General features: G+C 45.2%; 2 protein-coding genes across 2 annotated transcripts in view; both read left to right on the top strand.

The window, feature by feature from the left end:
* The window catches only part of LOC307044683 (uncharacterized protein), a gene marked incomplete at both ends in the record, with an annotated part of 99,086 nt that extends 86,242 nt beyond the window's left edge, over nucleotides 1-12,844 (top strand). The window contains 8 exons of the mRNA XM_079689994.1: nucleotides 8,288-8,401; nucleotides 8,603-8,681; nucleotides 8,835-9,063; nucleotides 9,204-11,010; nucleotides 11,092-11,265; nucleotides 11,571-11,744; nucleotides 12,112-12,158; nucleotides 12,285-12,844. Of these exons, the coding sequence (XP_079546120.1) occupies nucleotides 8,288-8,401; nucleotides 8,603-8,681; nucleotides 8,835-9,063; nucleotides 9,204-11,010; nucleotides 11,092-11,265; nucleotides 11,571-11,744; nucleotides 12,112-12,158; nucleotides 12,285-12,844 (3,184 nt within the window). The remainder of the gene's footprint in view (nucleotides 1-8,287; nucleotides 8,402-8,602; nucleotides 8,682-8,834; nucleotides 9,064-9,203; nucleotides 11,011-11,091; nucleotides 11,266-11,570; nucleotides 11,745-12,111; nucleotides 12,159-12,284) is intronic.
* LOC307044251 (D(1)-like dopamine receptor) lies at nucleotides 1,678-3,139 on the top strand (the record flags this gene model as incomplete). Its single annotated transcript, XM_079689338.1, has 1 exon — nucleotides 1,678-3,139. The coding sequence occupies exon 1, from the start codon at nucleotides 1,721-1,723 to the stop codon at nucleotides 3,137-3,139; it is 1,419 nt and encodes a 472-aa protein (XP_079545464.1). The 5' UTR covers nucleotides 1,678-1,720.
* Nucleotides 12,845-16,436: the final 3,592 nt, after the last annotated feature.

Genomic DNA, 16,436 nt, shown 5'->3' with positions numbered 1-16,436 from the left:
TGAATGAGGCTCAACGTGAGGGGGCAAAGAATACAACTGAGGGGGCAATGCCCTCTTTTGCCCCCTCGTGGCGCCGGGCCCGAGTACAGACCGTGAGGAGGATGAAGAGAGAGAAAGAGGTTAGAAGATGGATAAAGTCAGATAGACCACCAGAAGCAGACAGGAAGTAAACACTAACATTACTAAGATTTAGGAGGAAGTCAAATATGTTTTTATTCCAGATGATAATGAATATAAACGGGTCTGTCTTCTTGTTTGTTGCACTGCATCAGCTGAGTGACACTTCTCTGAAGGAAGATATAATGCAGAAATAAATAAATATACAGTCTGGATTCTTGTTTTATTTCCCTGCATACAATTTAAGATTAAGTGAATTCGTTGCATGGTCATTTATTATTCTAATCCGTTTATTCCTCATATAAATGCACATTTTCGGACATTGATTTTTATCATATTATGGAAGAAAGCACTTAATTTTGACATCAAATAAAGTAGAGTTATTCAGGAGGAAGTCAAATATAGTCTGTCCTTTTATCAGAGAGGCTTCTGAATATATATTACACTCTCCTTTCTGTCTTCTTCTTTATTGGACTGCATGTTTTACATAACGATCAAATGCAGGAATATAAATATATTGTCTTTTTGTTTTACGGAATTAAAGATTGTCCTAATGATGACATTGTCCCACTGCACACAATTTAACATTTAAAATAATAAACCTCTTGTTTAGTCGTATCTTTAATTAATTACTCGCTCCTTTATTTCTCAGTAGTCATTTCGTTCGTTTTTGACACACACACATTTTTCAAACATAGATTTTTACCATATTTTAGATTCATTTTGACTTCGTTTTTGGTTTCAAATCAAGGCTAATTGGCTCCATGGTGATATATGGTGATAGTAATCTATTACCTGCAGAGGAGGAGCTGCAGCAGCAGTCTGAGCGTCAGTCGGAGAGGTGAGTCCTCCGAGCCACACCGGGACTAAACACCGGGGCAGAGACGCTTTTTACCCCCTGTGGAGGCACTGAGCTCCGGCAGGATTCATTATTATCACCGCTACTAAATTAATAATGAAGCTTTTTAAAAATATTTAATTTTAGGGATACTCGCGGAGTCTTTCTGGGTATTGATGTGAGAGGAGCTTTTTTTTTTTTCCATAAGGACCTATTCTTTTTGTCAGAGTATTTATTTGAAATTATTTTACGCCATTTTTTTTAATGTTTTGGAATTAATTAACTTCAGAAATAAATTAGTCTTCAAGCTCTAGAATTCAAGGGATATTTTTGCATGCTTATATATACAACATAATAAACAACATTTTAAAGTCACAACAGTAGAGAGGATTATTTCTTTCTTTCTTTCTTTACATTTGGATATTTTATTTTAATGCCTTCAGGATTTTTATTGGAGACAGTTTCCTCAATTATTCTGCTCCTGTTATCCTTTTGTTATGGATTCACTGAGTTAATATTATCACCACTGTTCAGTTATCATCAAAGCTTTATTCAAATCTTTAATTTCTTGGGAAACTCGCAGTGTGTAAGGATCTCTTCTTTTTTTTGCATAAGGATCTTTTTTTTTAAGACGAATGGATTTGTATTGAAGACAGTTTCCTTCATTCTTCTTCAGAGGCTTCAGAGGACGGTGTGTGCGTCAGAAGCAGCTGCATTTAAGATTGGATTTTAACCACCTGTCAATGAACACTTTATACTGAAGAAATGGATAACAACACCATGTGGAATTTCACCCAAGTTCTGTCGGAGCTGGACGGGACAGAAAGTGAGGAAGAGGAGGAACATGATGAAGGCAGTGGTGGTGGTGGAGGGTTGCGTATCGTCCTCGGTTGCGTCCTCTTCCTGCTCATCGTGTCCACGTTGCTCGGGAACACGCTGGTTTGCGCCGCCGTGGTTCGTTTCCGCCACCTTCGCTCCAAAGTCACCAACTTCTTTGTGATCTCGCTGGCCGTGTCCGACCTGTTCGTGGCCGTGCTGGTGATGCCGTGGGAGGCCATCACCGAGGTCACCGGCACCTGGTTGTTCGGGCGATTCTGCAGCGTGTGGATCGCCTTCGACATCATGTGCTCCACGGCGTCCATTTTGAATCTGTGTATCATAAGCGTGGACCGATACTGGGCCATCGCCAGCCCGTTCAAATACGAGCGGAAGATGACCCACCGGGTGGCGTTCGTCATGATCGGTGTTGCGTGGTCGCTGTCCATCCTCATATCTTTCATCCCGGTGCAGCTCAACTGGCACCAGGAAGGCATGGAGGAATCTATGGTGGGAAAGATGGTGGGAAACGGCGGGAACTTCACGAACAGCAGCATCGGCTTCAATGCCAAAAGCTGCGTCGCCAACTTGAACAAAACATACGCCATCTCCTCCTCGCTCATCAGCTTCTACATCCCCGTGGTGATCATGATCGCCACGTACACCCGCATCTACCGGATCGCTCAGATGCAGATTCGCCGCATCACGTCTCTGGAGAGGGCGGCGGAGCAGGCGCAGAACCAAGGCCACGGCGTGAACAGAAACCAGCATCAGCATCACAGGTCCAACGACGAAGCCTCGCTCAAGTCGTCCTTTAAGAAGGAAACCAAAGTCCTGAAGACCCTCTCCATCATCATGGGGGTTTTCGTCTTCTGCTGGCTGCCGTTCTTCGTGCTGAACTGCTACATCCCGTTCTGCGACCCTCCATGCGTAAGCGACACAACCTTCACCGTTTTCGTGTGGTTCGGATGGGCCAACTCCTCCCTGAACCCCGTGATTTACGCCTTCAACGCAGACTTCCGACGCGCCTTCGCCACCATTCTTGGATGCAACCAAATGTGCTCCAACAACACGGTGGAAGCGGTGAACTTCAGCGACGAGCTAGTTTCCTACCACCACGACACGACGCTCCACAAGGAGGCGCTGGTTCCCGTGCAGCCGCAGCAGCATCCTCGCACAATAAACGCCTCTGGGTCGGACAGCCTGGAGGACGCTCAGATTGACGAGGAGTCGATCATCAACAGACTGCTGCTGCTTCCTGCCACAGTGCAGCTGGAGGACGACCCTGAACTTTCTCTGGAGACCATCACGCCGTTCACCTCGAAGAATGAAGCTCTTATTCCAGGACAAGTCCATCAGGACGGATAGGAGACACATCATCAAAGGACTAAACAGGAACATTATTTACATGGATCTTTTCTGAACATTACATCACATGTCATTTTGTTAGATGTTTTTATACAAAGCGACTTACATACATTCAGTACTGTGGGCAATCCCCACAGGAGCACTTTGGGGTGAAGTGTCTCAGGGACACAACGACACGCTGACTCGAACTTGCTATCCCCTTTTGAAGTCCATCATACTTTCCACTGAGCCACAGCCTCCCTTTCCTCTGAAATGTTTTCTTTCTGTTAATGTGAAATGATGGAGGACTTTGATCTTTAAATCTGGCGAAATACAACTCAAGAGACTTTGTAGCTGAAGCTTCAGATAAAACCTATTTTATTGAGTTTCTTCCATGTGACTGATTGTGCTGTTGGATTCTTGTTTAAATGGAAGCAGAATTAGTTATTCATACTTAACATATTGAGGTTGGTAATTAAATAATGATTTTTAAAGGAAACAGATTGTTTGGTCAGACATTAAACTGTATTTATTTCACCAGAACCACTGAATGTTTCCATTATTACACTGTATGGATATGTAAAGCCTAAAACACCAAGAAACAGCATCTGCCCTTTGACAACAGCAAACACAAGGGACTGAACTGGGACTCAAAGCACAACAATGAGCAATTAACTAAATGATAGAGTATTCATCAGGAGTTTTTGAAATGATGAGAAGAAGGTCGAGGGGTTCATTGAGTCCAGTGGAAATTAAACTTGCAGAATCTCCAGGTTGTCTTGTATTGTGGTTTTGTGTATTCGTGCATTAGAGGACGAGCCAGCCACATCAACGTCTTCCACCACATTCACTTTATTCTCTGCACGTTTTAATCTTCTTACAACAGATCGGCTTATTGGTGCAGAAAGTGTTGGTGGACGATAATCATTTCTCAGGTGTTTGAGAATAATTCAATCTTCTGTTGCCCAAAGAACAAAGGGAACCAATAACCTGTACCAACAAGTATCAGGTAGCTCAACATGGAAGTTCTCTTAGTTTAGTAAATGTATGAAGTGTTGGACACGTTGCAGACAGAGACGTTGATGCTGTCAGTGAGGAGGATCTGTTCTCAGCTGTGTGCGTCACTCTTTAGTGTCCCCTGGTCTCCCAGCTGTGTGCGTCACTCTTTAGTGTCCCCTGGTCTGTTCTCATATGTGTGCGTCACTCTTTAGTGTCCCCTGGTCTCTCAGCTGTGTGCGTCACTCTTTAGTGTCCCCTGGTCTCCCAGCTGTGTGCGTCACTCTTTAGTGTCCCCTGGTCTGTTCTCAGCTGTGTGCGTCACTCTTTAGTGTCCCCTGGTCTCCCAGATGTGTGCGTCACTCTTTAGTGTCCCCTGGTCTTTTCTCAGCTGTGTGTCACTCTTTAGTGTCCCCTGGTGTCTCAGCTGTGTGCGTCACTCTTTAGTGTCCCCTGGTCTGTTCTCAGCTGTGTGTGTCACTCTTTAGTGTCCCCTGGTCTCCCAGCTGTGTGCGTCACTCTTTAGTGTCCCTTGGTCTCCCAGCTGTGTGCGTCACTCTTTAGTGTCCCCTGGTCTGTTGTCAGCTGTGTGTGTCACTCTTTAGTGTCCCCTGGTCTCCCAGCTGTGTGTGTCACTCTTTAGTGTCCCCTGGTCTCTCAGCTGTGTGCGTCACCCTTTAGTGTCCCCTGGTCTGTTCTCAGCTGTGTGTGTCACTCTTTAGTGTCCCCTGGTCTCCCAGCTGTGTGCTTCACTCTTTAGTGTCCCGTGGTCTGTTCTCAGCTGTGTGTGTCACTCTTTATTGTCCCCTGGTCTCCCAGATGTGTGCGTCACTCTTTAGTGTCCCCTGGTCTCTCAGCTGTGTGTCACTCTTTAATGTCCCCTGGTCTCCCAGCTGTGTGCGTCACTCTTTAGTGTCCCCTGGTCTGTTCTCAGCTGTGTGTTTCACTCTTTAGTCTCCCCTGGTCTCCCAGCTGTGTGCGTCACTCTTTAGTGTCCCCTGGTCTCTAAGCTGTGTGCGTCACTCTTTAGTGTCCCCTGATCTCCCAGCTGTGTGCGTCACTCTTTAGTGTCCCCTGATCTCTCAGCTGTGTGCGTCACTCTTTAGTGTCCCCTGGTCTGTTCTCAGCTGTGTGTCACTCTTTAGTGTCCCCTGGTCTCTCAGCTGTGTGCGTCACTCTGTAGTGTCCCCTGGTCTGTTCTCAGTTGTGTGCGTCACTCTTTAGTGTCCCCTGGTCTCCCAGCTGTGTTTGTCACTCTTTAGTGTCCCTGGTCTGTTCTCAGCTGTGTGTCACTCTTTAGTGTCCCCTGGTCTCCCAGCTGTGTGCGTCACTCTTTAATGTCCCCTGGTCTCTCAGCTGTGTGCGTCACTCTTTAGTGTCCCCTGGTCTCTCAGCTGTGTGCGTCACTCTGTAGTGTCCCCTGGTCTGTTCTCAGTTGTGTGCTTCACTCTTTAGTGTCCCCTGGTCTCCCAGCTGTGTTTGTCACTCTTTAGTGTCCCTGGTCTGTTCTCAGCTGTGTGTCACTCTTTAGTGTCCCCTGGTCTCTCAGCTGTGTGCGTCACTCTTTAGTGTCCCCTGGTCTCCCAGCTGTGTGCGTCACTCTTTAGTGGCCCTTGGTCTGTTCTCAGCTGTGTGTGTCACTCTTTAGTGTCCCCTGGTCTCTCAGCTGTGTGTGTCACTCTTTAGTGTCCCCTGATCTCCCAGCTGTGTGCGTCACTCTTTAGTGTCCTCTGGTCTCTCAGCTGTGTGCGTCACTCTTTAGTGTCCCCTGATCTCCCAGCTGTGTGCGTCACTCTTTAGTGTCCCCTGGTCTGTTCTCAGCTGTGTGTCACTCTTTATTGTCCCCTGGTCTCTCAGCTGTGTGTGTCACTCTTTAGTGTCCCCTGGTCTCTCAGCTGTGTGCGTCACTCTGTAGTGTCCCCTGGTCTGTTCTCAGTTGTGTGCGTCACTCTTTAGTGTCCCCTGGTCTCCCAGCTGTGTTTGTCACTCTTTAGTGTCCCTGGTCTGTTCTCAGCTGTGTGCTTCACTCTTTAGTGTCCCCTGGTCTCTCAGCTGTGTGCGTCACTCTTTAGTGTCCCCTGGTCTGTTCTCAGCTGTGTGTGTCACTCTTTAGTGTCCCCTGGTCTCTCAGCTGTGTGTGTCACTCTTTAGTGTCCCTGGTCTGTTCTCAGCTGTGTGTCACTCTTTAGTGTCCCCTGATCCCCCAGCTGTGTTTGTCACTCTTTAGTGTCCCCTGGTCTGTTCTCAGCTGTGTGTGTCACTCTTTAGTGTCCCCTGGTCTCTCAGCTGTGTGCGTCACTCTTTAGTGTGCCCTGGTCTCTCAGCTGTGTGCGTCACTCTTTAGTGTCCCCTGGTCTCCCAGCTGTGTGCGTCTCTCTTTAGTGTCCCCTGGTCTGTTCTCAGCTGTCAGAGTGCAGCAGGGAGCGGCTGGGGGTTAATCTTTAACTACAATATAAAGTCATATACAGTTTGAAGTGAGAGCTGCAGCGTCACACTGCTTTATCAGAGTGCTGGACACAGAGGACTGATGAAGAAGCAGAGGATTTACTCCTGATGGAGCACATGGTCAGATCAGCAGGAAACTCTTCTTCTACACAGACCTGGTCCTCACAGCTGATGGAGCACATGGTCAGATCAGCAGGAAACTCTTCTACACAGACCTGGTCCTCACAGCTGATGGAGTTCATGAGAAGAAACTGAGTAAGTGGGACTTTGATTCATTCAGTGTCTAATGTTTCAAACAGCTGCTCTTTGTGGGTTCATGTGTTCACCTCCTGTCTTTAGAATGACAGCACTCAGTTTATCTGACAACTGATGTTAGAAACTACAGCTCACTGTCTTTAAAGTCTACATGTAGAAACAGATGTTATTTCCTCATCACTAACCAATATAATGACATTAAAGTAATAATGAAGCCGTGTGTCTGTCTCCATCAGGTGGCTGCAGGTTATCACCAACATGGAAAGGTATCACACTCAACACTTCACATGATGTTTGAAACTGTTTCACCCTTCAACATGTTCTCTCTCACTGACTGGCTGTTTACTGTCTCTGCTCTTTCTCCTGAACATTGACTCATAATAAACCTGTAAATCTATAAAACACATTCAGATTGAATCCTGATACTGGACTGGAGTTTGGACTTTGATGCTTCTCTTATCTTACGAAGGCTCATATTTCATATTTATTGAGGCGTCTGTTGGTCAAAGTGCTCTCAGAGAAAGATCTCTGTTAATTAATAACTCAGAAACAACTAGGGATCTGAGGAGTAGTTAAGATGTCTTAAGGACTAGGTGCAGAAATATGGGGACTAGTTATAGGAATTTAGGGGCTTGTTGCAGAGGTCCGGGAACTTGTGGTCAAGATCTAGGAGCATCTTGCAGATATCTTATGACCAGTTGCAGAAGTCAAGGTAATAGTTACAGACATTTAAGGACTAGTTGCAGAGACCTATGACTACTTGAATGGATCCAGAGCCTAGTTTATGATATATTTCCCCCTGATTTTTCAGCAGCATGACTCATAACAAACCTGTAAATCTATAAAACACATTCAGATTGAATCCTGCTACTGGACTGCAGTTTGGACTTTGATGCTTCTCTTATCTTACGAAGGCTCATATTTCATATTTATTGAGGCCTCTGTTGGTCAAAGTGCTCTCATAGAAAGATTTCTGTTAATGAATAACTCTTGTTTATCATTGTGTCTTTGAAGTTAGAACCAATCAATGCAGAGAGATCTGAGGACTGGTTAAGAGGTCCAAGGACTAGTTCCAGAGGACTGGTTAAGATGTCCAAGGACTAGTTCCAGAGATCTAGGGACTTGTTCAAGAGGCCCTATGGATTAGTTCCAGAGATCTAGAGACTTGTTCAAGAGGTCCTAGGGACTAGTTGCAGAGCACTAGAGACTTGTTGCAAAGACTTGTTTCCCTACTTTCTCCCCTGAACATTGACTCATAACGTTGATATTTGAAATATGCTACAGTTGTCTTTTGTTTAGTTGCAGAGATTTGAGAAACTTGGGTTTAGTGAGATCTGGGGACTAGTTTGAGATATATAGGGACCAGTTGCAGAGATCTTTGGGATTAAATGCAGAGATCAACTGTCTTTAACTGTCCAAAAGCCACTGAAAGCAGAGATATAAATCTTCTGTACATTTGTGTCTTTGTATTAGCTCCAAGCAGCAGAGAGAAGAGTCTCCTGGACCCAGCTGTGTGTCCATGAAGAGTGATCGGTCTAAGGGTGCTCTGATTAACTTCAAAGATGGAAGCTGTTCTTCTGACCTGGTGTAAGTATTTCAAACTGTTCATAGAAACTGGAGAGCTTGCTGTTCCTCAGTCAGACTCAGAATTGGTCGTCCATCAGTGTTAGCATCTGGTTTGCATGGTGATGTATTATGACAGAACACAACATCTTTATATAACTGCTCTGGGTCTTTGTATGTAAAGTCTGTGGAGCAAACATAATGTAAGTTCATGATTCCTCACAGAGAGGACCAGCAGAGCTCAGAGGTTCCCAGAGGTCAGTCTGCCCAGCAGCATCAGACACAGCTGGACTCCACATTTATGGTCTGTACATGAACTACAGCTACTTCACATCTGTTCTGCTCACAGTCAACTCCATGATGCACTTTGTAGATCAGTGGATGGTCAGTCTGTCCAACATGGATCTGATGTTTGGTGACTTTAGTTTGATTGTGTTGTTCATGTATTCTGTTCCAGCTGCTGGAGGACAACATCATCACTTTTGTGAAGAACGAGCTGAAGAAGATCCAGGAGGCTCTGAGTTCAGATTACCCAGAATGCTTAGAGAGTCAGAGGGATGATGAGGAGGTGCTGGACGGTGAGGATGAAGAGCAGAGGAGGAGGAGCAGAGAGGCATTTCTGAACATCACACTGCACTTCCTGAGGAGCATGGAGCAGGAGGAGCTGGCTGACCGTCTGCAGAGCAGTAAGAGGGTTTCTATAGAGATTTAACAAGCTGGATAAATGTTGACTAAAGTCTCAAGAGATGGAACAAAGTATATTCAGATCCTCATTCTTTAAGGATGTATCTGACTCATTGATCTGATTTGTTGTGTGTTCATTCAGGAAGTCGTTCTGGAGTGTGTCAGCGTGAACTTAAGTCTAACCTGCAGGAGAGGTTCCAGTGTGTGTTTGAGGGCATTGCTAAAGCAGGAAACCCAACCCTTCTGAACCAGATCTACACAGACCTCTACATCACAGAGGGGGGGTCTGCAGAGGTCAACAAGGAACATGAGGTCAGACAGATTGAAACAGCATCCAGGAAACCAGACAGACCAGAAACAACCATCAGACAAGAAGACCTCTTTAAAGCCTCCCCTGGAAGAGATGCACCAATCAGAGCAGTGCTGACAAAGGGCGTGGCTGGCATTGGGAAAACAGTCTTAACACAGAAGTTCACTCTGGACTGGGCTGAAGGCAAAGCCAACCAGGACATCCAGTTCATATTTCCATTCACCTTCAGAGAGCTGAATGTGGTGAGAGAGAACAAGTACAGCTTGGTGGAACTTGTTCATCACTTCTTCTCTGAAACCAGAGACGCAGGAATCTGCAGGTTTGATCAGTTCCCGGTTGTGTTCATCTTTGACGGTCTGGATGAGAGTCGACTTCCTCTGGACTTCCTCAACACTGAGATCCTGACTGATGTCACAGAGTCCACCTCAGTGGATCGGCTGCTTACAAACCTCATCAGGGGGAAGCTGCTTCCCTCTGCTCGCCTCTGGATAACCACACGACCTGCAGCAGCCAATCAGATCCCTCCTGAGTGTGTGGACATGGTGACAGAGGTCCGAGGGTTCACTGACCCACAGAAGGAGGAGTACTTCAGGAAGAGATTCAGAGATCAGGAGCAGGCCGGCACCATCATCTCCCACATCAAGACCTCACGAAGCCTCCACATCATGTGCCACATCCCAGTCTTCTGCTGGATCTCTGCTTCAGTTCTGGAGGAGGTGTTGAAAACCAGAGAGGGAGGAGAGCTGCCCAAGACCCTGACTGAGATGTACATCCACTTCCTGGTGGTTCAGTCCAAAGTGAAGAACATCAAGTATGATGGAGGAGCTGAGACAGATCCACACTGGAGTCCAAAGAGCAGGAAGATGATGGAGGCTCTGGGGAAACTGGCTTTTGAGCAGCTGCAGAAAGGCAACCTGATCTTCTATGAGTCCGACCTGACAGAGTGTGGCATCGATATCAGAGCAGCCTCAGTGTACTCAGGAGTGTTCACACAGGTCTTTAGAGAGGAGAGAGGACTGTACCAGAGGGACAAGGTGTTCTGCTTCGTCCATCTGAGCGTTCAGGAGTTTCTGGCTGCTCTTCATGTCCATCTGACCTTCATCACCTCTGGAGTCAACCTGCTGTCAGAAGAACCAACAACCTCCTGCCTGCCTAAAGTCTTCAGAGACAAACCTAAACTCACACATCTCTACCAGAGTGCTGTGGACCAGGCCTTACAGAGTCCAAACGGACACCTGGACTTGTTCCTGCGCTTCCTCCTGGGTCTTTCACTGCAGACCAATCAGAAACTCCTACGTGGTCTGCTGACAGAAACAGGAAGTAGCTCAAAGACCAACAAGAAAACAGTCCAGTACATCAAGAAGAAGATGGATGAGGATCTGTCTCCAGAGAGAAGCATCAACCTGTTCCACTGTCTGAATGAACTGAATGATGGTTCTCTAGTGGAGCAGATCCAACAGTCCCTGAGTTCAGGAAGTCTCTCCTCAGATAATCTGTCTCCTGCTCAGTGGTCAGCTCTGGTCTTCATCTTACTGTCATCAGAAGAAGATCTGGACGTGTTTGACCTGAAGAAATACTCTGCTTCAGAGGAGGCTCTTCTGAGGCTGCTGCCAGTGGTCAAAGCCTCCAGGAAGGCTCTGTGAGTACAGAGACATTCAAATATCATGACTTGAATATTCAGTTCATTATTTTCATATATTGCTTGTTTTCTCTTTATCAGACTGAGTGGCTGTAAGCTGTCAGAGAGAAGCTGTGCAGCTCTGTCCTCAGTCCTCAGCTCCCAGTCCTCTAGTCTGAGAGAGCTGGACCTGAGTAAAAACGACCTGCAGGATTCAGGAGTGAAGCTGCTGTCTGCTGGACTGGAGAGTCCTCACTGTGCTCTGGAGACTCTCAGGTCAGGATCCATCAATATGTTGAGCTCCCTTTTTTGGATGTATTTCTTAAATAAATTATTTTTAAACCCGTTAAATGATTCTTTGCTGTTGTGTTCAGGTGCAAATCTACACACTCTTCTCCCTTTCTACTTTTGACACATTTTTAACATTGCCTTTCAATCCACCATGTATGCAAAATCTTTGCCATCAGTTCAAATAATGTAGGATTCCTCGTATTTATGATTATAGGGTCTTAATATTTTGTTTTTGAATTTGTAAAAAGGAGTAAATGCCGAACTTTTAATTTTAATTTTTGTCTCTTCAGACTGAGTGGCTGTAAGCTGTCAGAGAGAAGCTGTGCAGCTCTGTCCTCAGTCCTCAGCTCCCAGTCCTCTAGTCTGAGAGAGCTGGACCTGAGTAACAACGACCTGCAGGATTCAGGAGTGAAGCTGCTGTCTTCTGGACTGGAGAGTCCTCACTGTACTCTGGGGATTCTCAGGTCAGGATTCATCAAAATGTTCAACTTCAGTTTTTATTTAGATAAATTGGTAAACCTGTAACCTGCACATGATTGTCTCTAAGCTAAATTTGAATCAATAAAGTTCTATTTGATTCCATGGAAAAGTTTGATGTTGTTTTTCTCTATTTTGTTGGATCTTGAATGTTTCCAGACAAATTAGAAAGTGCAGTAATGTTATCAGATTATTGAGAGACAGTAGCGATTGGCCTGGTTGGACAATGTCTAAATAACCCACATGAATGGACAGCCTCACAGTACTTCACTAACCCTGCAGTCCTCACAGTGGCCTCAGATTATGTGATGTGACGTGTTGTTGTTGTTGTTGTTTATCCCCTCCTTCTTTCAGGATGGAGCCTGCTGGAGTCCGATGGTTGAGACCCGGTCTGAGGAAGTGTGAGTGTGGTTTAATTTGATTCATGAAAACAAAGCAGCCACCATCTTCAAATGTAACCTTCATCATCAAAGTGTCAATAAATGAACAGCTGATAGATGAATAACTGCTGCTGTTCCTCTCCTCAGATTCCTGTGAACTCTCACTCGACACAAACACAGCACAGAGGAACCTCAAACTGTCTGACAGCAACAGGACGGTGACACGTGTGGAGGAGGAGCAGCCATATCCTGATCATCCAGAGAGGTTTGACCCCTGGTGTCAGCTGATGTGTAGAGAAGCTCTGACTGGTCTCTGTTACTGGGAGGTCGAGAGGAGAGGATGGGTTACTATATCAGTGACTTACAGAGGAATCAGGAGGAGAGGAGAGAGAGAGGACTGTGGGTTTGGATGGAATGATCAGTCCTGGAGTCTGAGATGCTCTGATGGTCGTTACTCTGTCTATCACAATAACACAGTAACAGACATCTCCTCCTCCTCCTCCTCCTCCTCCTCCTCCTCCTCCTCCTCCTCCTCCTCTGGTAGAGTAGCAGTGTATCTGGATCATCCTGCTGGCTCTCTCTCCTTCTACAGAGTCTCCTCTGACTCACTGATCCACCTCCACACCTTCAGAACCACATTCACTGAACCTCTCTATGCTGGCTTTGGGTTCAGCTCTGGTTCCTCAGCGTCTCTGGTTCCTCTGTAGGAGGAAGAGTCTCCTCCTGTTCCAGAGACTTCCTCCCTGCTGCCCAGAGAGTTCAGTCTGTTCAGGATCACAGCTGATGTTAGTTAGTACCAACCTGAGTCTGAGGGTTTTTACTTCATTATAACATGATTTCTGAACTATTGATAAGAAGTCTGACCATTTTCAGAGACTTAGCTAAACCAATCGACTGTGATCCCCCTCTGTATAATGTGCTACTCATATACTGTACTATTCATACTGTGATCCCCCTTGTTGGGAAAATACTGAATCTACACTTCCAATATCACATGATAACAAAGGTATCCCAACTATTGCTGTTTACGGTGTAGGGAATGTTTAGATTTTGAGAAAAAGTCAGGATCTTGTACATGACCAAACCAGTCTCACAAAAAACGTGTAATAACTACGCTGGTCCTCAACGTCGGACGTAGTATTTTTACAGAAACGCCTCTGAAATTGTACGATCCATACGGTTTTTTTCACCATTCATTCCAATGGCTACTCGAGTACAAGGACCTCAAAATTCTAGTTAAGTTCAGCGCTTGAGTAAATGTACTTAGTTACTTTACACCTCTGGAATTAGCATATGGAATATTTTTGTTCAAACATAAACTAATATGGTAAAACAGGACCTGACATATTCAAGCTTTAATTGATGAGTCTTTTAAAACATGCTTGTTGATGAAATAATAAACCATATCTCCTCTCTTGTTGGGATACATCTGATGTTCAGTGTTTTCTGTCTCTTCCCAACATCTCTCTGCTCTCCTTTCATCTTCAGTCTTAGTGCAGTTGAAACGATTCGAGGCACCTGGGGGCCACAGAGGGCCGAGACCCCGACAGGTGTTTCTGAGCTGTATAAGATACTGACGAATATTTCAACAGGTAGGGATGGTGTCTCAGAGACAGGGCAGCTATACTCTACATCACATTATACACTCTAAAGAATATCGGGAGGTGGTGGAGGGATGGGTTGTGAATCTGGAGTAAAGGAACAGGTTTTCTCTCAGAGATCAAATGTTATTAAACAGATTTAAAGGTCCCCTATTATACTGTTTTTTATCAATATATCACAGGTCTCCGATATATCCAGACCCTGTCTCTGATTGGCTGAAACACCAAACAGATCATTGCATCAATTGGGTGATGATTAAACGCAGAATTTAACGAAAAGCGAGCTTTATTAAATAATAAAAGCTGTGGCAAAAAAGGCAGTCTCCAAAATATCCAAAACAAACGAGCAGCACAAGGAACACAGACCGTGGAATAGCATGGAGGGGAAACAATGAACCGACCTGGAACGCAGGGGAAGACTAAATACACAGAAGGATAATCACAGGACAAGACACAGCTGGGCAGGGGAGGAAGAAACACAAGGGCAACAGGTGAACACAATCAGACACACCAGGGAAACTAACGACAGGGAGGAGGACCAGACACAGAAGGAACAGACTTACAAAACCCATAACCAGACAGACACTGAAACCATGACATAAACCTAGGACTGTGACAGTATGAGGAGATTCAGGTGATAAGGGACGGGGGGGGGGTTACCGTGCTTGCTGATTGGCTAATGGTTACACAAGCCAACACGTCGTTATGACATCATAAAGTGGCCAAAATCTGATCAGCTCATTTTCAGACGGGTTTTTATAGAAATGGATCAAAAAGAGAGAGAATCTTTGTTCCTGAAACTTTCAGAGTCTCTTTACACAGAGGGGACACATGTTGATGTAGAAGAGACATGAAGAAGAGGGGACACATGTTGATGTAGAAGAGACATGGAGAAGAGGGGACACATGTTGATGTAGAAGAGACATGAAGAAGAGGGGACACATGTTGATGAAGAAGAGACATGAAGAAGAGGGGACACATGTTGATGTAGAAGAGACATGAAGAAGAGGGGACACATGTTGATGTAGAAGAGACATGAAGAAGAGGGGACACGTGTTGATGTAGAAGAGACATGAAGAAGAGGGGACACATGTTGATGTAGAAGAGACATGAAGAAGAGGGGACACATGTTGATGTAGAAGAGACATGAAGAAGAGGGGACACATTTTGATGTAGAAGAGACATGAAGAAGAGGGGACACATGTTGATGTAGAAGAGACATGAAGAAGAGGGGACACATGTTGATGTAGAAGAGACGTGAAGAAGAGGGGACACATGTTGATGTAGAAGAGACATGAAGAAGAGGGGACACATGTTGATGTAGAAGAGACATGAAGAAGAAGGGACACATGTTGATGTAGAAGAGACATGAAGAAGAGGAGACACATGTTGATGTAGAAGAGACATGAAGAAGAGGGGACACATGTTGATGTAGAAGAGACATGAAGAAGAGGGGACACATGTTGATGTAGAAGAGACATGGAGAAGAGGGGACACATGTTGATGTAGAAGAGACATGAAGAAGAGGGGACACATGATGATGTAGAAGAGACATGGAGAAGAGGGGACACATGTTGATGTAGAAGAGACATGGAGAAGAGGGGACACATGTTGATGTAGAAGACACATGGAGAAGAGGGGACACATGTTGATATAGAAGACACATGGAGAAGAGGGGACACATGTTGATGTAGAAGAGACATGGAGAAGTGGACTCTGCAGGAGATCTTTAAGTTACCTGTGGAAGGTAGCATTGTAGCATGATGAGTAGGTAGCTTGGAAGGAAGCTAGGTGGTTTCGTAGATATCAGGATTTATTTACAATAAATACCAAACAATATTAGATTGTAACAACTCAGAGATAAGCACAGTGTGTAGATACATATGGTATTTTTTAAGTTAGGGAAATATAGAGATTTAATGTCAGTTTTTAAAACGTACTTGATGGCTTTTTTGTCTTTACAATGCTAACCAGGTAGCCAGACATTAAATGTACCGTTTAGCAATTAGAAAGGGAGAGAGAGTAAGGATGGAAATACAGAAACAAGACATTGGTGTTAATACAGCAATGTGCTGAGAGGTGGTCACACACTGAGACTAATGATGTCACAGAGCAGGTGTGTGGACAGGTGACCTTCAGGTGTGTGGACAGCTGACCTTCAGGTGTGTGGACAGGTGACCTTCAGGTGTGTGGACAGGTGACCTTCAGGTGAGGATTATTGTGTAATTCTTTGCCTGACGGACCATCGTAATTGGACTCCTTGTAGATAAAGAAATGCATGGTTATCTTAATTTCTTTAACTGACTGACGGAGGCTTCATCTGTTGGCTTTTCACCCAAAAAGGGGTGCAGTCGTGACGTAAAAGAGAGGTACCGGGGTGGGTTGATATATGTGAGGCAAAATCATTTCAACACCTCCCTTTCTTCAATATTTCTTATTTCTCTACATGTCTGCAGACACAGAAGACTCCAGGGTCACCAGGTCACACACACACACACACACACACACACACACACACACACACACACACACACACACACACACACAGAAGCGCAGGCATGTTTACCTCATTAACATAAATATTACTCATTACATTGACACTTGCATTATTTGTGATTAAAATAATGGTTGTTGGTAATGTGTAAGCGACCCCTACAGATATAGGATTTGACTGACGTCCGTGGGAGCTCAGACCCTC

Source organism: Notothenia rossii, assembly GCF_949606895.1.
Source record: "Notothenia rossii genome assembly, chromosome: 6".
Classification (NCBI taxonomy): domain Eukaryota; kingdom Metazoa; phylum Chordata; class Actinopteri; order Perciformes; family Nototheniidae; genus Notothenia; species Notothenia rossii.
The sequence above is the reverse complement of the archived record's forward strand: the minus strand, read 5'-3'. Positions and strand labels throughout refer to the sequence as shown.